At 45.9% G+C, this 25,574-nt stretch overlaps 1 protein-coding gene across 1 annotated transcript in view; it reads left to right on the forward strand.

Moving 5' to 3' along the window:
- The window catches only part of LOC143957706 (hydroperoxide isomerase ALOXE3-like), a 261,902-nt gene that overhangs the window by 90,210 nt on the left and 146,118 nt on the right, over positions 1-25,574 (forward strand). The window contains exons 3-4 of the mRNA XM_077467399.1: positions 2,083-2,287; positions 17,735-17,816. Of these exons, the coding sequence (XP_077323525.1) occupies positions 2,083-2,287; positions 17,735-17,816 (287 nt within the window). The remainder of the gene's footprint in view (positions 1-2,082; positions 2,288-17,734; positions 17,817-25,574) is intronic.

The following is a 25,574-nucleotide window of genomic DNA, read 5'->3' on the forward strand; positions in this document are numbered from 1 at the left end:
AAACATAGATCAAGGCTACCAATGAAATATAAAACCACAAAAAATGTTTTAGCACTTGAGAAATAAATAACGGGAAGACTTATTAAAACTTGACATATTTCTCGAAAAGTTTTTTTGTTGCTTTCGCTATATGTTTATTACACTGAATAATTAGTTGATCATTAATAGCCATTTTTAATGAGATTTGTTATGTTTTTTTCTTTTATATGAGCACAGTATTTATGCATATGCAGGGTTGCCAACTGTCCCGAATTTCCCGGGACATTCCCGGGATTAGGACATTTGTCCCGAATTAATTTTGTCCCGGGAAATGTCTCGGGAAATTAGATTTGTACCGGGAAATTCAAATTTCCTGTTTTTTGCCGCCGGCCGCCATTTTTAAGAAGACCAGAAGCCGGTCTTCAATAGAGAACCTGTGGCGCCACCCACCCCCGCTGCCAGTGTGTGTGAAGAGCAGTGGGCGGTGCCACAGTTCAAAGTCAGCGCGGCAACGACGGCTGCCGCTTGGAGGACAGGAGATCATATGTCCTGTCGGGGGCCAGTCCGTGCAGTGAGTATGTCGGGGCCAGTCTGTGTATGTCGGGGCCAGTCTGTGTATGTGGGGGCCAGTCTGTGTATGTGGGGGCCAGTCTGTGTATGTGGGGGCCAGTATGTGGGGGCCAGTCTGTGGATGTGGGGGCCAGTCTGTGAGGGCCAGTCTGTGGATGTGGGGGCCAGTCTGTGGGGGCAAGTCTGTGGATGTGGGGGCCAGTCTGTGGGGGCCAGTCTGTGGATGTGGGGGCCAGTCTGTGGGGGCCAGTCTGTGGATGTGGGGGCCAGTCTGTGGATGTCGGGGAGAGTCTGTGCAGTATGTGGGGGCCAGTCTGTGGGGGCCAGTCTGTGGATGTGGTGGCCAGTCTGTGGATGTGGGGGCCAGTCTGTGGATGTGGGGGCCAGTCTGTGGGGGCCAGTCTGTGGATGTGGGGGCCAGTCTGTGGATGTGGGGGCCAGTCTGTGGGGGCCAGTCTTTGGATGTGGGGGCCAGTCTGTGGGGGCCAGTCTGTGGATGTGGAGGCCAGTCTGTGGATGTGGGGGCCAGTCTGTGGATGTGGGGGCCAGTCTGTGGATGTGGGGGCCAGTCTGTGGATGTGGGAGCCAGTCTGTGGGGGCCAGTCTGTGGATGTGGGGGCCAGTCTGTGGGGGGCCAGTCTGTGGATGTGGGGGCCAGTCTGTGGATGTCGGGGAGAGTCTGTGCAGTATGTGGGGGCCAGTCTGTGCAGTATGTGGGGGCCGGTCTGGAGATGTGGGGGCCGGTCTGTGGATGTGGGGGGGCAGTCTGGATGTCAGAGGGGCACCAGATGTAAGGAGGGGCTCCGCTGACGGACACAGATGTGAGAAAGGCTGCTCTGATGGAGCACCTGATGTAAGGACAGACTCCGCTTGGGACACCTGATGGAATCTGGTGGCAGGCATCGTGGCTAGTGACACGCTCAGGGCTCCCACTGATTCTGCATTATGGTGAGTTGAATGATTTAATTTAATATTACAAAGTAATAATACACTTCAATCATCCTGACACCATAACAATCATGGCGCTGGGATGATTGAAGCGCAAACACCAGGTATTTGGAGTATCTTTATCTGCTGATTGTCAAACTCTGGAAAACACATATTGCTATTGGGGTGTAGGATCGGGGGGCTGCTGTCTCTCCTTTCCCTCTCCCCCCCTCCTTTCCCTCTCCTCCCGCATTCATCTTAGACTCTAACCACACCCCTTTGAGCCACGCCCCATGTAAGCCATGCCCACTGGTCTATGTAAACCACGCCCATATTTTGCCGCACCCTTTTATATGCCACACCCAGAGCCGCATGCCCCACCCCCTAATTATAATACAACTCCGCCTACTGCCAAAAAAGTGTCCCAAATTTTTTTTTTTTACAATGTTGGCACAGTACAAAATGTATCACTTGATCTTTAATCTACTTTCTTTTTGAAAAAGTCTGTTGATATCTACCCGCACGCCCCTTTGAATTATCCATGACCGGTGTTTAGATTTGTAGTGTGTGCAAAACCTCTTAAATTCTACTTTTGGCTTTTCCCAGCTGACAAAGTTTACGATCCCTGGAAACGAAGACATTGGAGAGCTCCTGTTTATTAGGCTGTCCATGCAGAGCTACCTAAATTTCCCTCTGGATCCCTGGTACTGCAATTATGTCAACGTGACCTGTCCCGAAGGCCAAACCTACCAATTCCCATTGTATCAGTGGATCTTAAAATGTGAAAGTGTGGAGATCCCGGAAGGGAAGGGTGAGATATGACTTTATCATTCTTATTGTTATTATCGGAATTCTATTTAACTATCTCTTCTGTGTATTTCATTTTCCATGTGAGGCAGATGTGAAATATTACCGAAACATTAATGGTATGAGTTTAATTGTGGAGATCCTCAGGGCAGGACTTGGGGTGGTGCGGGCCCCTGGGCTTGGGTCACTTTCGGGGCCCTACCTTCTATACATTACTGTATTTATTGGCGTATAACACGCGACCGGCGTATAACACGCACCCCAAGTTTAGGAGGGAATTTTAAGGAAAAAAAGTTTTAGGAGGAGATGTGCGTACTCGGCTTCCGGGGGGTATACCGGGATGATGCCCGCACCTGCAGGCATCATCCCGGTACCGTTTTTTTAGCAGGCGATTGGCTTTCCAGCCATAACAACCGATGCGGCTAAAAGCCGCTTGGCTGTTATGCCGGAGGAGCGGGAGGGGACGTTCCCCCCCTCCCGCCGCTGTTACTGGTGCTCCCGCTCGATCGGGAGCACCGATTCCGTATGCGATGCCTCCGGCCGCTGGGGAGGAACTGGAACGAAGCCGTAATTGGCTTCGTTCCAGTCTCCTCATAGTAAACGCGGAAGCGACGTCATGTCGTCACTTCCCGTTTACTCGGCTGCCAATGGCGCCGGTTTTAAAAAAAATATACGGTATTCAGAATCGCCGTTTTCGGCGATCTGAATACATTGAAGTGTAAAGGAGGGGTGGGGGGTCTTTTAGACCTCCCCGATCCCTCCATAAAGAGTACCTGTCACCACCTATTACTGTCACATGGGATGTTTACATTCCTTGTGACAGCAATAAAAGTGATCAAATTTTTTATTTTTTTTTTAAAACAATTTAGTCATTTTAAAATAAATAAAATAAATAAAAAAATAAAAAATGTTTTTTTAAAGCGCCCGCCGTCCCCGCGAGCTCGCAAAGCAAAGAAAACGCATACAGAAGTCGCGCCCGCGTATGTAAACGGTGTTCAAATCACACATGTGAGGTATCGCCGCGATCGTCAGAGCGAGAGTAATAATTCTAGCACTAGACCTCCTCTGTAACGCTAACCTGGTAACCGTAAAAAATTTTTAAAAGCGTCGCCTATTGAGATTTTTAGGTACCGTACTTTGTCGTCAATCCACAAGTGCGTGCAATTATAAAGTGTGACATGTTTGGTATCTATTTACTCGGCGTAACATTATCTTTCACATTATGCAAAAAAATTGGGCTAATTTTTCTGCTTTTTTTTTTTTTTTATTCATGAAAGTGTTCCCAAAAAGTTGCGTTTAAAACACCGCTGCACAAATACCGTATGGCATAAAATATTGCAACAATCGCCGTTTTATTCTCTAGAGTCTCTGCTAAAAAAAAAAAAAAAAAAAATGATATATATATATATATATATATATATATATATATATATATATATATATATATATATATATATATATATATATATAAATAATGTTTGGGGGTTCCAAGTAATTTTTCTAGCAAAAAATATGGATTTTAACTTGTAAACACCAAATGCCAAAAATAGGCTTAGTCATGAAAGGGTTAAGGAAATAAAATTAAATTTAAATGCCCATCAATGCAGCCTTATCAGTGTCCATCTGCAGCCTTGTTCATCCATCTGCAGCCTTGTCCATCCATCTGCAGCCTTGTCATTGCAGTCTTGAAGTTTAAAAATGGAGCTGCCGAGATACATAGTCTTCTTTATCTCGGCAGCTCTCGGATCCTCTAAGCGTCTCTTGGCGGCTCTCAGTGGCTAAGGGTCCTCTCGGCGGCTGCGGGTCCTCTCACAGTCCCGAGCGGAGCCGAGAGTAGCCGAGTGTACTCAAGTCGGCTCACAGTCACGCCCAGTCCCTGTGTTATGTCCGTCATATGGCGGGACTGGGCGTGACCGTGAGCGGTGCGGAGCCGAGTACACTTGGCTATGTATCTCGCCCACGGGGCCCCCTATTGGGGGGCGGGTGCCCATGGGCTTGAGCCCAGTCAAGCCCAATGGTAAGTCCAGCCCTGGAGATCCTTAAAGCTCTACTAAAGTTCAAATAAGCTCACTGCAAAAGTGCAATTTGTCCTTCCCCACCCATCGGTGTGGTGTACTATGTGTGCTTCTATTGGCTTTGTCTTCTATTTCGCACTCCCCCCCCCCCATTTGGCCCAACAATGAACATCTCTTCTATAGTAATGTTCGGAGATTCTTTCACGCATTTGTGTAGAAAAAGCAGAGCCTGGTTTTGAGGCTTTTGGAAACTAGGATGTACGTAGAGGGTAGAGATTTGGGGGTTTTGCTGGAGGGGAGGGGCGGCCGTTTATAAGAACTTTTTTTTATAATAGTATATTCATAGTTCCACCCATGACACAGTACTACAGTTTATTAACGCAACAACCAGTTATCTCAGTCCTCTTTATTTTATTAACTGCACCATACTGGGAATATCTAATGCCAAGCTGCTATGGGGTACAGTGAAATTTAGGTATTTGGGTATCTGAATGTCAAGAAGGGCATGCCAGTAGACAACATGGTCCCTCCGGACAGACTTCACGGTAGAGGTCGACCGATATGGGTTTTTCTCTGGCCGATGCCAATATTTAGAAATCATGGCGGCCGATGGCCGATATATGATGCTGATGTTTTTGGGCCGATATGTTAGGCCGATTTTTTTATTTATTTTTTCCTTTCCCCCCCCCCCCCTTCATCTCATAAAATCTAAGTTGGACACCTTTCACACTGGGGCGTTTTTTCAGGCGATTTTGGGCTAAAAATAGCGCCTGTAAATTGCCTTCAAAATGGCTCCCCTTCAGTCTGTGTGAAAGCCCCGAGTGCTTTCACAATGAGGAGATGCGCTGGCAGGACGTTAAAAAAAAAAAAAATCATGCAAGCAGCATCTTTGGAGCGGTGTAAACCGCTCCTCCACCACTCCTGCCCATTGAAATGAATGGTCACCACTGCTGAAGCGCATGCAATGCGATTTTGCAGCAGCGCTTCACTGCCCCCCGCTAGCAGCCGAATAGCGGGGCTAAAATGATGGTAAATCCCTGCTAAAACTTGCAGCGTTTTACCGCCAACGCCTGCCCGATCCAGTGTGAAAGCAGCCTTAATAAGTGATGCAGAAAATTTCTTACACATTTATTAAACAAAACAAACCTCCAATCAGTTCACTTGTATGTATAATTTAGATAAAAAAAAAAAATAAAAAATAAAAACTATTAAATACACAAAAACAGGTACTCAAAATTTTTGGACGAAAAAAAAAAAGGGCTAACTTGCGTTTGAAAGACCTCTGCACAAATACCGCGTCACATAAAATATTGCAACAACCGCTATTTTATTCCCTAGGGTCTCTGCTAAAAAAATATATATATATAATTTTTGGGGCTTCTGAGTGATTTTCTAGCAGAAAATACTGGATTTTTACTTGTAAGCAACAAGTGTCAGAAAAGATTTAGTCTTTAAATGGTTAAACTGAGAACTTCTACACAGGGAGTTCAGCCCATTGAAGAAGAAACATTGTATCACTTTGATCTTTTTCTTGGCAGCCCACAGAGGAGGAAAGTCCTTCACTGATGTCTTCAGGCAACTTACATTGACTTCTATCACAGAAGTCTTTTGCAAGTCTCGCTGAACATGTAATCGGCTTTTTTATCAGCATAATCGGCCGATGCCGATTAATTAAAAAAATGCCAAATATCGGCCGATATATCGGTCGACCTCTACTTCACGGGATAATTCATGTTTCCTCTTGTAGACATAGCAATTCGGCTAATACTTATGTGCATGCATAGGTGCGCATACACATGCTCATTGGCGTGCTCACGTGCATTTGTGAGAGATGTTGGCGCCAAAGGAGCTATTTAAACTGCGCCAGTGCTCAGAATCAGAGCTGCTCTGTCTTCGGGCCCGCCCTGTATCCTGTGACTCTGTCATTCTGCATCATCATTCCAGTTGCTGACCCAGCTAGTCCAACATCTCTCGCCAAACTCCGCTTGCACCGACCCTGACCACCTCTTCTGCATGCTCCATTTGCTTCTGTTCCACTGATTGGTTCCTGACTAGGGATGAGCTCGGTGTTCGACTCAAACATCAGCCGTTCGTCTGTTTGGCAAATTCAGAACTTTGTTGACCATTTGCACCATATTCGTGGGGAGGCGAATGGTCCACAATGCACTACGCCATCGCAGTGCATTGCTGGCTCATGATTGGCCAAGCATGCGCTGTGACCCCGCATGCTTGGCCAATCATCACAGGTAGGATGCCTGTGGGCAATTATAGATCAGAGGGATTAGTACACACCCCACACTATATAAGGCCGCCAGTGCGGCGGCCTTGTGTAGTGTGTTCCGGCATGCAGGGAAAGAGCAAGATAGGCAGGGACAGTGTGTTCTTTTCTCAGCCATCTGCAGGAGTTAGTGGGTGTTGTGTGCCTCCAGCACAGTATACACCTGTATCTACCCTTTATTGCTGGTGTTCTCTCATACAGGCATCTGCAGGAGTTAAAGTGGGTGGTGTGTGCCTCTAGCACAGCACAGTATGCACCTGTATCTACCCTTTATTGCTGGTGTTCTCTAATACAGTCATCTGCAGGAGTTAAAGTGGGTGTTGTGTGCCTCCAGCACAGTGTACACCTGTATCTACACTTTATTGCTGTTGTTCTCTAATACAGCCATCTGCAGGAGTTAGTGGGTGTTGTGTGCCTCCAGCACAGTATACACCTGTATCTACCCTTTATTGCTGCTGTTCTCTAATACAGCCATCTGCAGGAGTTAGTAGGTGTTGTGTGCCTCCAGCACAGCACAGTATACACCTGTATCTACCCTTTATTGCTGGTGTTCTCTAATACAGTCATCTGCAGGAGTTAAAGTGGGTGTTGTGTGCCTCCAGCACAGTATACACCTGTATCTACCCTTTATTGCTGGTGTTCTCTAATACAGTCATCTGCAGGAGTTAAAGTGGGTGGTGTTTGCCTCCAACACAGTATACACCTGTATCTACACTTTATTGCTGTTGTTCTCTAATACAGCCATCTGCAGGAGTTAGTGGGTGTTGTGTGCCTCCAGCACAGTATACACCTGTATCTACCCTTTATTGCTGCTGTTCTCTAATACAGCCATCTGCAGGAGTTAGTAGGTGTTGTGTGCCTCCAGCACAGCACAGTATACACCTGTATCTACCCTTTATTGCTGGTGTTCTCTAATACAGTCATCTGCAGGAGTTAAAGTGGGTGTTGTGTGCCTCCAGCACAGTATACACCTGTATCTACCCTTTATTGCTGGTGTTCTCTAATACAGTCATCTGCAGGAGTTAAAGTGGGTGTTGTGTGCCTCCAGCACAGTATACACCTGTATCTACCCTTTATTGCTGGTGTTCTCTAATACAGCCATCTGCAGGAGTTAGTAGGTGTTGTGTGCCTCTAGCACAGCACAGTATGCACCTGTATCTACCCTTTATTGCTGATGTTCTCTAATACAGTCATCTGCAGGAGTTAAAGTGGGTGTTGTGTGCCTCCAGCACAGTATACACCTGTATCTACCCTTTATTGCTGCTGTTCTCTAATACAGCCATCTGCAGGAGTTAGTGGGTGTTGTGTGCCTCCAGCACAGTATACACCTGTATCTACCCTTTATTGCTGGTGTTCTCTAATACAGTCATCTGAAGGAGTTAAAGTGGGTGGTGTTTGCCTCCAACACAGTATACACCTGTATCTACACTTTATTGCTGTTGCATATCTTGCATATTAGCCTTTAAAATTAGCACTTTTGATTTCGAACGTTCGAGTCCCATAGACTTTAATAGGGTTCTAAAGTTCGTACGAATTTTAGGTCCATTCGAAGGTTCTGGTGCAAACCGGGGGGGGTGTTCGGCTCATCCCTACTCCTGACTTGGCTTGTACCGTGACCATGCTCTTGCCAACTCCTGTGTACCTGATCCGTCCTGCCAGTGCATGACCTGGCCTGCTTGACTCTTCTAATCTTCCTGTTGTTTCCAGTACTTGCCTTACATCCTGCTGGGCCTGCTGTTCCACAGTCTGCTACCGGTGTATTCTTCACCTGCCCAGTGTGGCCAGTATCGGCCTGCTTCAGTTTGCCACCCACCATCTGTCTACCAGCCCGCCTGCTTCATTAAAGACTATTGATGACTTCTCCTGCCTGGCATGGATACCTGTTCTGCTACTATCAAGACTTACAGGCACTAGTGCCACTTTGCACTCCTGCGCCCTCTGTCCACACTACCAGGTACCCCGAGTCAGAGGTGTAAGAGAGGCCTTCCTCATCATTTCAAGCTCTGCTACGCAGGTACTGATGCTGCAGAGCCCAAACATTAACTCAATAGCACTATAGAGCTCAGTCTTAATTGGGATTGGCTATTTGGTACTTCTATCACAGGGGTGTCAAGCTCAATTTATTCGTGGGCCCCATCAGCATTGTGGTTGCCCTCAAAAAATTCTTTGTCAGTTTAGGTCAATAAATATTCTTCTACATATTTTTTGGTAAAAAATAAATAAATCGCAATAAGCATATATTGATTGGTTTGCGCAAAAGTTATAGCATCTACTAAATAGGGAATAGATTTATGGCATTTTTATTATTATTATTTTTTTTTACTAGTAATGGCGGTGATCTGTGATTTTTAGTGGGACTGCAACATTGCGGCACACACAGCAGACACTTTTGACACATTTTTGAGACTATTGACAATTATACAGCGATCAGAGCTATAAAAATGCACTGATTACTGTGTAAATGTCACTGGTAGGGAAGGGGTTAACACTCAGGGGGGGGGGGCGATCAAGGGGTTAAATGTGTTCCCTCAGTGTGTTTCTAACTTTGGGGGGGATGGGACTGACTAGAGGAGGAGACATATCGCTGTTCCTACTTAGACACACATGCATCTCTGTTCTGGCACTCGTGCCTGCGATCCCGCGTGGCCGGAAGTCATCGGGCCCTCCGGCCACACACATTGGGTCCCCTGCCGTGCAGCAGGCGTGCCTGCTATAGCTGTTTAAATGGCCGACCTACATCTACGGTGATTTGTTGGAAAGAGCCAACCTGCCACAGTATGACGGTGGCTGGTCAGCTACTGGTTAAAGGGGCAATACATACCAGTAGGGTTGCCACCTGTCCAGGATTCACCCGGACAGTTTGGGTTTTGAATCATGTGTCCGGGTTTCAGTCCACCTGAAACCCAGACACATTATTCAGACCAGACTGTGGCTCCACAAGTAACCGAGATAGTGTTGTTGCCACTGCCTGTTTGGGGGCAGGTTTCGCATCCCTGAAGGGTGGGGTGATGATATCGGCAAGAGCAATTTGGCCACACCCACTGGTGCGCTCTGTGCACTACATTACTATTCTCCTTGAGGCACCCAAATGTGTCCCAGGTCTTTTTTAATTCTATAGTGTTTACTGCAACAGCAAAAAAATGGCCTGTGCTGCAAAAGTGTTCAAGGTTTGGCTTGAAGAAAAGGTGGCAACCCTACGTACAGGGCTGGACTGGGACAGAAATTTGGCCCTGGACTTCATCCAGACTGGACAACTTACATTTTGAGTGTGCCATCACCAGCCCCCTTACATCAGAGTGTCCCAATCACCAGCCCCCTTACATCAGAGTGTCCCATCACCAGCCCCCTTACATCAGAGTGTCCCATCACCAGCCCCCTTACATCAGAGTGTCCCATCACCAGCCCCCTTACATCAGAGTGTCCCATCACCAGCCCCCTTACATCAGAGTGTCCCATCACCAGCCCCCCTACATCATAGTGTCCCATCACCAGCCCCCCTACATCAGAGTGTCCCATCACCAGCCCCCTTACATCAGAGTGTCCCATCACCAGCCCCCTTACATCAGAGTATCCCATCACCAGCCCCCTTACATCATAGTGTCCCATCACCAGCCCCCCTACATCAGAGTGTCCCATCACCAGCCCCCCTACATCATAGTGTCCCATCACCAGCCCCCTTACATCAGAGTGTCCCATCACCAGCCCCCTTACATCAGAGTGTCCCATCAGCAGCCCCCTTACATCAGAGTGTCCCATCACCAGCCCCCTTACATCAGAGTGTCCCATCACCAGCCCCCTTGCATCAGAGTGTCCCATCACCAGCCCCCTTGCATCAGAGTGTCCCATCAGCACCCCCTTACATCAGAGTGTCTCATCAGCACCCCCTTACATCAGAGTGTCCCATCACCAGCCCCCCTACATCAGAGTGTCCCATCACCAGCCCTCTTACAACAGAGTGCCCCATCAGCACCCCTTACATCAGAGTGCCCCATCACCAGCCCCCTTACATCAGAGTGTCCCATCACCAGCCCCCTTACATCAGAGTGTCCCATCACCAGCCCCCTTACATCAGAGTGTCCCATCACCAGCCCCCTTACATCAGAGTGTCCCATCACCAGCCCCCTTACATCAGAGTGTCCCATCACCAGCCCCCTTACATCAGAGTGTCCCATCACCAGCCCCCTTACATCAGAGTGTCCCATCACCAGCCCCCTTACATCAGAGTGTCCCATCACCAGCCCCCTTACAACAGAGTGTCCCATCACCAGCCCCCTTACATCAGTGTCCCATCACCAGCCCCCTTACATCAGAGTGTCCCATCAGCAGCCCCCTTACATCAGAGTGTCCCATCAGCAGCCCCCTTACATCAGAGTGTCCCATCAGCAGCCCCCTTACATCAGAGTGTCCCATCACCAGCCCCCTTACAACAGAGTGTCCCATCAGCACCCCCTTACACCAGAGTGTCTCATCAGCACCCCCTTACATCAGAGTGTCCCATCACCAGCCCCCCTACATCAGAGTGTCCCATCACCAGCCCCCTTACATCATAGTGTCCCATCACCAGCCCCCCTACATCAGAGTGTCCCATCACCAGCCCCCCTACATCATAGTGTCCCATCACCAGCCCCCTTACATCAGAGTGTCCCATCACCAGCCCCCTTACATCAAAGTATCCCATCACCAGCCCCCTTACATCAGAGTGTCCCATCACCAGCCCCCTTACATCAGAGTGTCCCATCACCAGCCCCCTTACATCAGAGTGTCCCATCACCAGCCCCCTTGCATCAGAGTGTCCCATCACCAGCCCCCTTGCATCAGAGTGTCCCATCAGCACCCCCTTACATCAGAGTGTCTCATCAGCACCTCCTTACATCAGAGTGTCCCATCACCAGCCCCCCTACATCAGAGTGTCCCATCACCAGCCCTCTTACAACAGAGTGCCCCATCAGCACCCCTTACATCAGAGTGCCCCATCACCAGCCCCCTTACATCAGAGTGTCCCATCACCAGCCCCCTTACATCAGAGTGTCCCATCACCAGCCCCCTTACATCAGAGTGTCCCATCACCAGCCCCCTTACATCAGAGTGTCCCATCACCAGCCCCCTTACATCAGAGTGTCCCATCACCAGCCCCCTTACATCAGAGTGTCCCATCACCAGCCCCCTTACAACAGAGTGTCCCATCACCAGCCCCCTTACATCAGTGTCCCATCACCAGCCCCCTTACATCAGAGTGTCCCATCAGCAGCCCCCTTACATCAGAGTGTCCCATCAGCAGCCCCCTTACATCAGAGTGTCCCATCAGCAGCCCCCTTACATCAGAGTGTCCCATCAGCAGCCCCCTTACATCAGAGTGTCCCATCACCAGCCCCCTTACAACAGAGTGTCCCATCAGCACCCCCTTACACCAGAGTGTCTCATCAGCACCCCCTTACATCAGAGTGTCCCATCACCAGCCCCCCTACATCAGAGTGTCCCATCACCAGCCCCCTTACAACAGAGTGCCCCATCAGCACTCCTTACATCAGAGTGCCCCATCACCAGCCCCCTTACAACAGAGTGTCCCATCACCAGCCCCCTTACATCAGAGTGTCCCATCACCAGCCCCCTTACATCAGAGTGTCCCATCACCAGCCCCCTTACATCAGAGTGTCCCATCACCAGCCCCCTTACAACAGAGTGTCCCATCACCAGCCCCCTTACATCAGAGTGTCCCATCACCAGCCCCCTTACATCAGAGTGTCCCATCAGCAGCCCCCTTACATCAGAGTGTCCCATCAGCAGCCCCCTTACATCAGAGTGTCCCATCAGCAGCCCCCTTACATCAGAGTGTCCCATCACCAGCTCCCTTACATCAGAGTGTCCCATCACCAGCCCCCTTACATCAGAGTGTCCCATCACCAGCCCCCTTACATCAGAGTGTCCCATCACCAGCCCCCTTACATCAGAGTGTCCCATCACCAGCCCCCTTACATCAGAGTGTCCCATCACCAGCCCCCTTATATCAGAGTGTCCCATCACCAGCCCCCTTATATCAGAGTGTCCCATCACCAGCCCCCTTGCATCAGAGTGTCCCATCACCAGCCCCCTTGCATCAGAGTGTCCCATCAGCACCCCCTTACATCAGAGTGTCTCATCAGCACCCCCTTACATCAGAGTGTCCCATCACCAGCCCCCCTACATCAGAGTGTCCCATCACCAGCCCCCTTACAACAGAGTGTCCCATCAGCACCCCTTACATCAGAGTGTCCCATCACCAGCCCCCTTAAAACAGAGTGTCCCATCACCAGCCCCCTTACAACAGAGTGTCCCATCACCAGCCCCCTTACAACAGAGTGTCCCATCACCAGCCCCCTTACATCAGAGTGTCCCATCACCAGCCCCCTTACAACAGAGTGTCCCATCACCAGCCCCCTTACATCAGAGTGTCCCATCAGCAGCCCCCTTACATCAGAGTGTCCCATCACCAGCCCCCTTACATCAGAGTATCCCATCACCAGCCCCCTTACATCAGAGTGTCCCATCACCAGCCCCCTTACATCAGAGTGTCCCATCACCAGCCCCCTTGCATCAGAGTGTCCCATCACCAGCCCCCTTGCACCAGAGTGTCCCATCAGCACCCCCTTACATCAGAGTGTCTCATCAGCACCCCCTTACATCAGAGTGTCCCATCACCAGCCCCCCTACATCAGAGTGTCCCATCACCAGCCCCCTTACATCAGAGTGTCCCATCACCAGCCCCCTTACATCAGAGTGTCCCATCACCAGCCCCCTTGCATCAGAGTGTCCCATCAGCACCCCCTTACATCAGAGTGTCTCATCAGCACCCCCTTACATCAGAGTGTCCCATCACCAGCCCCCCTACATCAGAGTGTCCCATCACCAGCCCCCTTACAACAGAGTGTCCCATCACCAGCCCCCTTACATCAGAGTGTCCCATCACCAGCCCCTTACATCAGAGTGTCCCATCACCAGCCCCCTTACATCAGAGTGTCCCATCACCAGCCCCCTTACAACAGAGTGTCCCATCACCAGCCCCCTTACATCAGAGTGTCCCATCACCAGCCCCCTTACATCAGAGTGTCCCATCAGCAGCCCCCTTACATCAGAGTGTCCCATCACCAGCCCCCTTACAACAGAGTGTCCCATCAGCACCCCCTTACATCAGAGTGTCTCATCAGCAGCCCCCCTACATCAGAGTGTCCCATCACCAGCCCCCTTACAACAGAGTGCCCCATCAGCACCCCTTACATCAGAGTGCCCCATCACCAGCCCCCTTACAACAGAGTGTCCCATCACCAGCCCCCTTACATCAGAGTGTCCCATCACCAGCCCCCTTACATCAGAGTGTCCCATCACCAGCCCCCTTACATCAGAGTGTCCCATCACCAGCCCCCTTACATCAGAGTGTCCCATCACCAGCCCCCTTACATCAGAGTGTCCCATCACCAGCCCCCTTACAACAGAGTGTCCCATCACCAGCCCCCTTACATCAGATTGTCCCATCAGCAGCCCCCTTACATCAGAGTGTCCCATCAGCAGCCCCCTTACATCAGAGTGTCCCATCACCAGCCCCCTTACAACAGAGTGTCCCGTCAGCACCCCCTTACATCAGAGTGTCCCATCAGCACCCTCTTACATCAGAGTGTCCCATCAGCACCCCCTTACAACAGAGTGTCCCATCAGCACCCCTTACATCAGAGTGTCCCATCAGCAGCCCCCTTACATCAGAGTGGCCCACTGAGCCATCGGCCCACCGGGAAACTCCCAGTAGTCCCAATGGCCAGTACATGGCTGCCTACGTACCAGAAGTGTTTTATGTGCAGAGTTCAGGGGTGCTCTATGCACAGAGTGCAGATTCAGGGGTGTGCTCTGTACAGAGTGCAGGACTGAGGAGTGTGCTACATACAAAGTGCAGGGTTTTAGGGGTGTGCTATAACCAGTGTGCAGGATTCAGCTCTCTTTCACAGGCTATTCACTTCTCACTTCCTCCCCTGACCTCTGCACCACTCTCCCCAACCCCCCACCTCTGCACACATCTCCCTCCATAGCCCCACCCCCAAAAGCTTCCTCTGCATCTCACCCACACCCCACGCCGCTGGTAACTGCTGGCAGTGTAGGTGGCTCCGCCTCTTTCTCCCTTGCAGGGAGATCATTGGTGGGATCACAATGCAGCTTACTATTTGATGCCCCATCGCACACACCGCACCTGCATCTTCCTTGTCGCCGCTGTGAGTGCAGGGCGGGCAGGGATCAGTGAGAGTCGCTGAATGGCTTCTGTGTTTACAAGTGACGCTGGTGAGTGAGAAGCCGGAGGTGGCGGAATAGACTTCTGCCACGTTCCAGGTGAAAAAAGCCCTGGGTGCAAAGGCCACATGAAATGGCCTGGAGGGACAAGTATTTGTATTTGACACAGGCATAGCTCCCAACTGTCCCTGATTTGGAGGGACTGTCCCCGATTTGGAGCAATGTCCCTCGTTCCTCCTTATTTGTCCCCCGTTCCTCCTCATTTGTCCCTCGTTCCTCCTCATTTGTCCCTCGTTCCTCCTCATTTGTCCCTCGTTCCTCCTCATTTGTCCCTCGTTCCTCCTCATTTGTCCCTCGTTCCTCCTCATTTGTCCCTCGTTCCTCCTCATTTGTCCCTCGTTCCTCCTCATTTGTCCCTCGTTCCTCCTCATTTGTCCCTCGTTCCTCCTCATTTGTCCCTCGTTCCTCCTCATTTGTCCCTCGTTCCTCCTCATTTGTCCCCCGTTCCTCCTCATTTGTCCCCCGTTCCTCCTCATTTGTCCCCCGTTCCTCCTCATTTGTCCCCCGTTCCTCCTCATTTTTCCCCCGTTCCTCCTCATTTGTCCCCCGTTCCTCCTCATTTGTCCCCCGTTCCTCCTCATTTGTCCCCCGTTCCTCCTCATTTTTCCCCCGTTCCTCCTCATTTGTCCCTCGTTCCTCCCCTCCTCCCCTGCCCCATTGTGGGCACTGATTGGCATCCATTATGGGCACTGATTGGCATCCATTGTGCTGACCATTGGCATCCCTGGTGGTCTCGGGAGGATTACCTTTTCCCTGGTGGTCTGGTGGCGTCCCTGGTGGTCCAGTGTGGGCATCCTCGGGGGGGCTGTGCTGATAATCGATCAGCACAGACCCCCCCTGTCAGAGGAGCAGCCGATCGGCTCTCCTCTACTCATGTCTGACAGACGCCAGTGAGGGAAAGCCGATCACCGGCTCTTCCCATTTACACTGTGATCAGCCGTGATTGGACACGGCTGATCACGTGGTAAAGAGTCTCCGTCGGAGACTCTTTACCGAGATCGTAGTTGCCGGGTGTCAGACTGACACCCCGCAACAACGATCGCCGCGAAAACCCGCCCCCGGGGGCGCGCAGCGGCTCATAATCCTGAGGACGTCATATGACGTCCGGTCAGGATTCTGAAACCACTTTGCCGCCGTCAATTTGTAATAGGGCGGGCGGCAAGTGGTTAAAAAACGTATTTTTTTTTCCTTATTTATTTTAATTGATTTTATTTATTTTTACACTGTTTTAAAAAAAAAAAATTGATCACTTTTATTCCTATTACAAGAAATGTATCGTGATGGGGTGTTTCTAAAAACCTTTTTTTTTTCTTATTTATTTTAATTGATTTTATTTATTTTTACACTGTTTAAAAAAAAAATGGATCACTTTTATTCCTATTACAAGAAATGTAAATATCCCTTGTAATAGAAAAAAAAGCATGACAGGTCCTCTTAAATATGAGATCTGGGGTCAAAAAGTCCTCACATCTCATATTTGGACTAAAATGCAAAAAAAAAAAAAATGACATTTAAAAAAAATATACCTTTAAGAGGTATGGGCGGAAGTGAAGTTTTGATGGGCGGAAGTGAAGTTTTGATGTCGCTTCCGCCCTCCTATGGTATAGAGACGAGTGGGGGGCCATCTTAGCCTCACTCGTCTCCATACCCAGCTAGTGAAAGGACCCGATCGCCTCCCCCGCTACCGACGGCTCCGGTAAGCGGCGGAAGGTGCGGGAGGGCGGCGGGAGGGGGGGTGTCACCTCTCCCGCCGCTGATAGCGGTGATCTCGCGCCGAATGCGCCACGGAGACTAGACATGTGCAAAAGGAAAAAATTTGTTTAGTTTCGTTTTAATTCGTTAATTCATTAATTTTGTTTAGTTATATTCGTTAACTTCCTTAAATTTCATTTTCGGATTTCGTTTCGTTTTCTACCGAATTCGAAAAATCGGCCAAATTCGAAAATATTTCAACCGCATTCGAAAAAATTTTGTGACCCGACTTTAGGGCCATGTATCTCGGGGTCACTTGGTGCTAGAAACTCCAAATTTGGATATGCTGTAGTGCTAGTACTATTGTGTTTGCATACCAAATTTGGGGTTTCTAGCTATAAGTTACCCCGAGATCTGTGGCCCCAAAATTGGGTCTCAAAATGTTATTAGTTATTAGAGCAGAGAATGACATTTTGCGACCCAATTTTGGGGCCACATATCTCGGGGTCACTCATAGCTAGAAACCCCAAATTTGGCATGCAAACACAAAAGTACTAGCACTACAACATATCCAAATTTGGAGTTTCTAGCACCAAGTGAACCCGAGATACATGGCCCTAAAGTCGGGTCACAAAATATTTTCGAATGCGGTTGAAATAATGTCGAATCATGTTGAAATCATTTAGAATCCGGTAGAAATAATTTTGAATCATGTCGAATTCATTAGAATTTATTCGTTATATTTCTTTCGTATTCGCTGTAATTTGTTATTTTTTTATTCGGACATTCGGATGCAAAATTCGGCCGAATTTTCGATTCGTTACGAAACGAATTGCACAAGCCTAGCGGAGACCACCGTTATCGTACAGACGACCGGCGCCAGAAGAGATGGATGTCTCGGTTGTGGCAGCAGCTGCCGCCGTTACCGAGATATCCCTCTTCAAAAAAAAAAAAAATAGGACGTACATCGGCGTACGGCGGTCGGTAAGTGGTTAAGGGAGCGTGGGGTGGTGGGTTTCCTATGCCTGCGTACTTTTGCTGCTTGGTGTCCCTCATTCCCATCTCAAAAAGTTGGGAGGCGTGCATATGTGCTAAATGGGGGGGGGGGGGGGGGTATTGCAGTAGCAAATATGTGAATTTATAAACTCTTTTGTTTCAGGTGTTGTGATAACTAAAAATACTTCCCCTGCTCTCCAGCAACAAAGAAAATTAGAACTGGGGAAAAAAAGAGAAACACACAAGTAAGTGATCAGCACCTACCTTCTATCTCTGTGTGGTGGGAGGGGGTTGTCCATTATGAGGATATACAAAAATAGAGCGACAATTTTGTAAAAAAAACTCATTATTTTTTTTACTTTTTGCTATAATAAATATCCCCCAAAAAATATAAAAAAAAAAAAAATTTCCCTCAGTTTAGGAGATTACGTATTCTTCTACATATTTTTGGTAAAAAAATAAAATAAAAATCACAATTAGCGATTATTTATTGACAATTTTGAAAAAAACTCATTATTTTTTTACTTTTTGCTGTAATAAATAACCCCTAAAAAAATATATAAAAAAATATTTTTTTCCCCTCAGTTTAGGAGATTACGTATTCTTCTACATATTTTTGGTAAAAAAAAAAAAAAAAAATCACAATTCGCGAATATTGATTGACAATTTTGCAAAAAAAACTCATTATTTTTTTTACTTTTTGCTATAATAAATATCCCCCAAAAAATTATATAATTTTTTTTTTTCCCTCAGTTTAGGAGATTACGTATTCTTCTACATATTTTTTGTAAAAAAAAAAATCACAATTAGCGATTATTGATTGACAATTTTGAAAAAAATCTTTTTTTTTACTTTTTGCTATAATAAATAACCCCCAAAAAATATATAAAAAAATATTTTTTCCCTCAATTTAGGAGATTACGTATTCTTCTACATATTTTTGGTAAAAAAAAAAAAAAAATCACAATTAGCGATTATTGATTGGTTTGCGCAAAAGTTATAAGGGATAGTATTATAGCATTTTTATTCTTTTTTTTTTTACCAGTAATGGCGGCGATCAGCGATTTTTTTTTTTTTTTTTTTTATTGTGGCTGCGACATTATGGCGGACACATCGGACATTTTTGACACATTTTTGGGACCATTGTCATTTATACAGCAATCAGTGCTATACAAATGTACTGATTCATGTGTAAATGCACTGGCAGTGAAGGAGTTAACCACTAGGGGGCGAGGAGGGGTTATGTGTGAGGTTATGTGTTTTTTTTTTATTATTGTAGGGGGGCGCCACGTGACGTCACTGATCATCCTTCCCTATAAAAGGGAAGAGACGATCGGTGACAGGCTCAGTAGGAAGCACGGGGAGAGGTTCGTTTACACAGACCTCTCCTCCTTCTTCAGCTCTGTGACCCGATCGTGGGACACCAGCGGCGATCGGGATCCGCTGGTCCCGCGGCCACGGTCACGGAGCTCAGGACCGGGTCAGGAGCGTGCCACCACGCTCCCGACCCATGGCTGGGCACTTAATGAATCACGTACCGGTACGTGATTGTGCCCAGCCGTGCCATCCAGCCAACGTATATCAGCGTCAGACGGTCCTTAAGCAGTTAAATAAGAATTACGGGTTTGATGAGTTTTATGGCTTGATGCACTCTGAACACAGGAGGTCGGCCGCTTTGCCCCGGGCGCCCTTTAGAGGAATACTTTGCATTTTCCGAATGAATACAAAGCATTCTCTGATTGGGCAAGGTGGAGAGTATAACATCACTGCTCGGCCTCTCCACCTCGTATAACCACTTAAGGACCGCCACATGGCAATGTACGTCGGCACAATGGCACGACAGGCACACGCACGTACATGTACGTGCTCGCCCTCCAGCGGGTGGGGGGGTCCGATCGGACCCCCTCCCGCTGGATGCGGCGGTCCATTTCACTTCAGGAGCGATCTGGGATGAGGGGATGGCCGTTGGTCTCTGGCCACCCCCTCTCGATCGCTCCTGGCGAATGAGAAGCTTCCCCCGCCTGTGTAGTGTAAACACAGGCAGGGAGGAAGTGATGTCACTCTCCTCGGGGCGGTCTTTTTGACCGGACTACGAGAAGAGCAAAATAGTAAGTGCACCAATCACTACACTGACATGTAGGTACACATAGGCACACAAATTAGCTTTTTATAGCATCAGGGCACCCACCATTTATTACCCAATAAAGGTTTAACCCCCTGATTGCCCCTAGTAAACCCTTTCACCACTGATCACCGTATAAGTGTTACGGGTGACTCTGGTTAGTTAGTTTGCTTTTTATAGCCTCAGGGCACCCGCCATTTATTACCCGATAAAGGTTTAACCCCCTGATCACCCGGCGGGTGATATCAATTAGGTTTTAGGATCAGGGTCTTAGTTGCCCCAGGCAGCGCTAGGTTAGTGGCAGTACCGCTAACACCCACACGCAAAGCATAAACCTCCCGTAGTGGTATAGAATCTGAACAGATCAATATCTGATCTGATCAGATCTATACTAGCGTCCCCAGCAGTTCAGGGTTCCAAAAAAATGCATTGTTAGCGGGATCAGCCCAGATACCTGCTAGCACCTGCGTTTTGCCCCTCCGCCCAGCCCACCCAAGTGCAGTATCGATCGATCACTGTCACTTACAAAACACTAAACACATAACTGCAGCGATCGCAGAGTCAGGCCTGATCCCTGCCATCGCTAACAGGTTTTTTTTTTGGTAGCGTTTTATATTTAAATCCGGAAGGCAGTGCTTGGTTTTCGGGGGCCCGTACGCAGCTAGGCTCCCAAAAAAGTCCCCCACATGTGGTATCCCCGTACTCTGGAGAAGCAGCAGAATTTATTTTGGGGCGTAATTTCACTTATGCCCATAGCATGTGTGAGCAATATATCATTTAGTGACAACTTTGTGCAAAAAAAAAAAAAAAAGTTTGTAATATTCCCGCAACTTGTGGCAAAATATAAAATATTTCATGGACTCAACATGCCTCTCAGTAAATAGCTTGGGGTGTCTACTTTCCAAAATGGGGTCATTGGGGGGGGGGGGGTTGTGTTATTTTGGCATTTTATGGCCTTCGAAACTGTGATAGGTAGTGAGGAGTGAAATCAAAAATTTAGAAATCCTGAAGGCAGTGATTGGTTTTCGGGGTCCCGTACGCGGCTAGACTCCCAAAAAGTCCCACATATGTGGTATCCCCGTACTCAGGAGAAGCAGCAGAATATATTTTGGGGTGCAATTCCACATATAACTATGGCATGTGTGAGCAATATATCATTTAGTGACAACTTTTTATAAACTTTTTTTTTTTTTTGTCATTATTCAATCACTTGGGACAAAAAAAAATATTCAATAGGCTCAACATGCCCCTCAGCAATTTCCTTGGGGTGTCTACTTTCCAAAATGGGGTCATTGGGGGGGGGGTTGTACTGCCATTTTAGCACCTCAAGAAATGAGATAGGCAGTCACAAATTAAAAGCTGTGTAAATTCCAGAAAATGTACTCTAGTTTGTAGATAGACGCTATAACTTTTGTGCAAACCAACAAATATACGTTTATTGACATTTTTTTTACTAAAGACATGTGGCTGAATACATTTTGCCCTCAATGTATGACTAAAATTGAGTTTATTCGATTTTTCTTATAACAAAAATTTGAAAATATCTTTATTTTTCAAAATTTTCAGTCTTTTTCCTTTTATATCGTAAAAAAAAAATTGCAGAGGTAATCAAATACCATCAAAAGAAAGCTCTATTTGTGGGAAGAAAAGGACGCAAATTTCGTTTGGGTACAACATTGCATGACCGCGCAATTACCAGTTAAAGCGACGCAGTGCGAAATTGTAAAAAGACCTCTGGTCCTTAGGCTGACAATTGGTCCGGGGCTGAAGTGAATAATCAGAAAATGCTTTGCATTCATTTCGAAAATTCCAAAGCATTTTCCCGAATCCCGAGCTTGCTGAGAGGCTGACCTTCTGTGTTTACAAGGCATCAGGCTGACCACTCAGCAAGGGACCTGGAAGAAAGTAGAGATCACTGGAGTGGCGGTGATTTCCAGCTTCCAGGGGCATTGGCCAGGTATGGTATATACTAGCTGGACCAGTGTTACTATGTAAAAATATAAAATACCTGGAATTCATCTTTTATTTAACCTTGTTATCCATTTTATTTATCTATTTATTAATTTTTTTTACATCAATAGCTATTAGACATGTGCACACTGAGATCTTTCATTTTCGGAATTTCGTTTTCATCCGAAAAATACATTTATTTATTATTTATGTTGAGTCTTTTCTCTCTATATCACATCTTTTCTCTCTATGTCAAATCTTTTCTCTCTATGTCGAGTCTTTTCTCTCTATGTCGAGTCTTTTCTCTCTATGTCGAGTCTTTTCTCTCTATGTCGAATCTTTTCTCTCTATGTCGAATCTTTTCTCTCTATGTCGAATCTTTTCTCTCTATGTCGAATCTTTTCTCTCTATGTCGAATCTTCTCTCTATGTCAAATCTTTTCTCTGTGTCAAATCTTTTCTTTCTATGTCAAATCTTTTCTCTCTATGTCGAATCTTTTCTCTCTGTGTCAAATCTTTTCTTTCTATGTCAAATCTTTTCTCTCTATGTCAAATCTTTTCTCTCTATGTCAAATCTTTCTATGTCAAATATTTTCTCTCTATGTTAAATCTTTTCTCTCTATGGCAAATCTTTTCTCTCCATGTCGAATCTTTTCTCTCTATGTCAAATCTTTTCTCTCTGTGTCGAATCTTCTTTCTATGTCAAATTTTTTCTCTGTGTCAAATCTTTTCTCTCTATGTTGAATCTTTTCTCTCTATGTCAAATATTTTCTCTCTATGTTAAATCTTTTCTCTCTATGTCCAATCTTTTCTCTCTGTGTCAAATCTTTTCTCTCTATGTCAAATCTTTTCTCTCTGTGTGGAATCTTTTCTATGTCGAATCTTTTCTCTCTATGTCAAATCTTTTCTCTCCATGTCAAATCTTTTCTCTCTATGTCAAATCTTTTCTCTCTATGTCAAATCTTTCTATGTCAAATCTTTTCTCTCTATGTTAAATCTTTTCTCTCTATGTCGAATCTTTTCTCTCTGTGTGGAATCTTTTCTATGTCAAATCTTTTCTCTCTATGTCAAATATTTTCTCTCTATGTCGAATCTTTTCTCTCTATGTCGAATCTTTTCTCTCTCTGTCAAATCTTTTCTCTGTGTCAAATCTTTTCTCTCTATGTCGAATCTTTTCTCTCTGTCAAATCTTTTCTCTCTCTGTCAAATCTTTTCTCTCTCTGTCAAATCTTTTCTTTGTGTCAAATCTTTTCTCTCTATGTCAAATCTTTTCTCTCTGTGTCGAATCTTTTCTTTCTATGTCAAATCTTTTCTCTCTATGTCGAATCTTTTCTCTCTGTGTCTATATGTGGTATCCCCGTACTCAGGAGAAGCAGCAGAATATATTTTGGGGGGAAATTCCACATATAACTATGGCATGTGTGAGCAATATATCATTTAGTGACAACTTTTTGTAAACTTTTTTTTTGTGTCATTATTCAATCACTTGGGACAAAAAAAAAAATATTCAATGGGCTCAACATGCCCCTCAGCAATTTCCTTGGGGTGTCTACTTTCCAAAATGGGGTCATTGGGGGGGGGGGGGGGTTGTACTGCCCTGCCATTTTAGCACATCGAGAAATGAGATAGGCAGTCATAAATTAAAAGCTGTGTAAATTCCAGAAAATGTACTCTAGTTTGTAGATAGACGCTATAACTTTTGCGCAAACCAATAAATATACGCTTATTGACATTTTTTTTTACTAAAGACATGTGGCTGAATACATTTTGCCCTCAATGTATGACTAAAATTTAGTTTATTCGATTATTCTTATAACAAATTAGAAAATATCTTTATTTTTCAAAATTTTCAGTCTTTTTCCTTTTATATCGTAAAAAAAAAAATTGCAGAGGTAATCAAATACCATCAAAAGAAAGCTCTATTTGTGGGAAGAAAAGGACGCAAATTTCGTTTGGGTACAACATTGCATGACCGCGCAATTACCAGTTAAAGCGACGCAGTGCGAAATTGTAAAAAGACCTCTGGTCCTTAGGCTGACAATTGGTCCGGGGCTGAAGTGGATAATCAGAAAATGCTTTGCATTCATTTCGAAAATTCCAAAGCATTTTCCCGAATCCCGAGCTTGCTGAGAGGCTGACCTTCTGTGTTTACAAGGCATCAGGCTGACCACTCAGCAAGGGACCTGGAAGAAAGTAGAGATCACTGGAGTGGCGGTGATTTCCAGCTTCCAGGGGCATTGGCCAGGTATGGTATATACTAGCTGGACCAGTGTTACTATGTAAAAATATAAAATACCTGGAATTCATCTTTTATTTAACCTTGTTATCCATTTTATTTATCTATTTATTAATTTTTTTACATCAATAGCTATTAGACATGTGCACACTGAGATCTTTCATTTTTGGAATTTCGTTTTCATCCGAAAAATACATTTATTTATTATTTATGTCGAGTCTTTTCTCTCTATATCAAATCTTTTCTCTCTATATCAAATCTTTTCTCTGTGTCAAATCTTTCCTCTCTATGTCAAATCTTTTCTCTCTATGTCAAATCTTTTCTCTCTGTGTCAAATCTTTTCTGTCTATGTCAAATCTTCTCTCTATGTCAAATCTTTTCTTTCTATGTCAAATCTTTTCTCTCTGTGTCAAATCTTTTCTCTGTGTCAAATCTTTTCTCTCTATGTCGAATCTTTTCTCTCTATGTCGAATCTTTTCTCTCTGTCGAATCTTTTCTCTCTCGGTCAAATCTTTTCTCTCTCTGTCAAATCTTTTCTTTGTGTCAAATCTTTTCTCTCTATGTCAAATCTTTTCTCTCTGTGTCGAATCTTTTCTTTCTATGTCAAATCTTTTCTCTCTATGTCAAATCTTTTCTCTCTGTGTCGAATCTTTTCTTTCTATGTCAAATCTTTTCTCTGTATGTCGAATCTTTTCTCTCTATGTCGAATCTTTTCTCTCTGTGTCTATATGTGGTATCCCCGTACTCAGGAGAAGCAGCAGAATATATTTTGGGGGGAAATTCCACATATAACTATGGCATGTGTGAGCAATATATCATTTAGTGACAACTTTTTGTAAACTTTTTTTTTGTGTCATTATTCAATCACTTGGGACAAAAAAAAAATATTCAATGGGCTCAACATGCCCCTCAGCAATTTCCTTGGGGTGTCTACTTTCCAAAATGGGGTCATTGGGGGGGGGGGGGGTTGTACTGCCATTTTAGCACATCGAGAAATGAGATAGGCAGTCATAAATTAAAAGCTGTGTAAATTCCAGAAAATGTACTCTAGTTTGTAGATAGACGCTATAACTTTTGCACAAACCAATAAATATACGCTTATTGACATTTTTTTTACTAAAGACATGTGGCTGAATACATTTTGCCCTCAATGTATGACTAAAATTGAGTTTATTCAATTTTTCTTATAACAAAAATTTGAAAATATCTTTATTTTTCAAAATTTTCAGTCTTTTTCCTTTTATATCGTAAAAAAAAATTGCAGAGGTAATCAAATACCATCAAAAGAAAGCTCTATTTGTGGGAAGAAAAGGACGCAAATTTCGTTTGGGTACAACATTGCATGACCGCGCAATTACCAGTTAAAGCAGCGCAGTGCAAAATTGTAAAAAGACCTCTGGTCCTTAGGCTGACAATTGGTCCGGGGCTGAAGTGATTAATCAGAAAATGCTTTGCATTCATTTCGAAAATTCCAAAGCATTTTCCCGAATCCCGAGCTTGCTGAGAGGCTGACCTTCTGTGTTTACAAGGCATCAGGCTGACCACTCAGCAAGGGACCTGGAAGAAAGTAGAGATCACTGGAGTGGCGGTGATTTCCAGCTTCCAGGGGCATTGGCCAGGTATGGTATATACTAGCTGGACCAGTGTTACTATGTAAAAATATAAAATACCTGGAATTCATCTTTTATTTAACCTT

Source organism: Lithobates pipiens, unplaced genomic scaffold (genome assembly GCF_037356315.1).
Source record: "Lithobates pipiens isolate NorthernLeopardFrog02 unplaced genomic scaffold, aLitPip1_a1.2 Scaffold_55, whole genome shotgun sequence".
Taxonomy (NCBI): domain Eukaryota; kingdom Metazoa; phylum Chordata; class Amphibia; order Anura; family Ranidae; genus Lithobates; species Lithobates pipiens.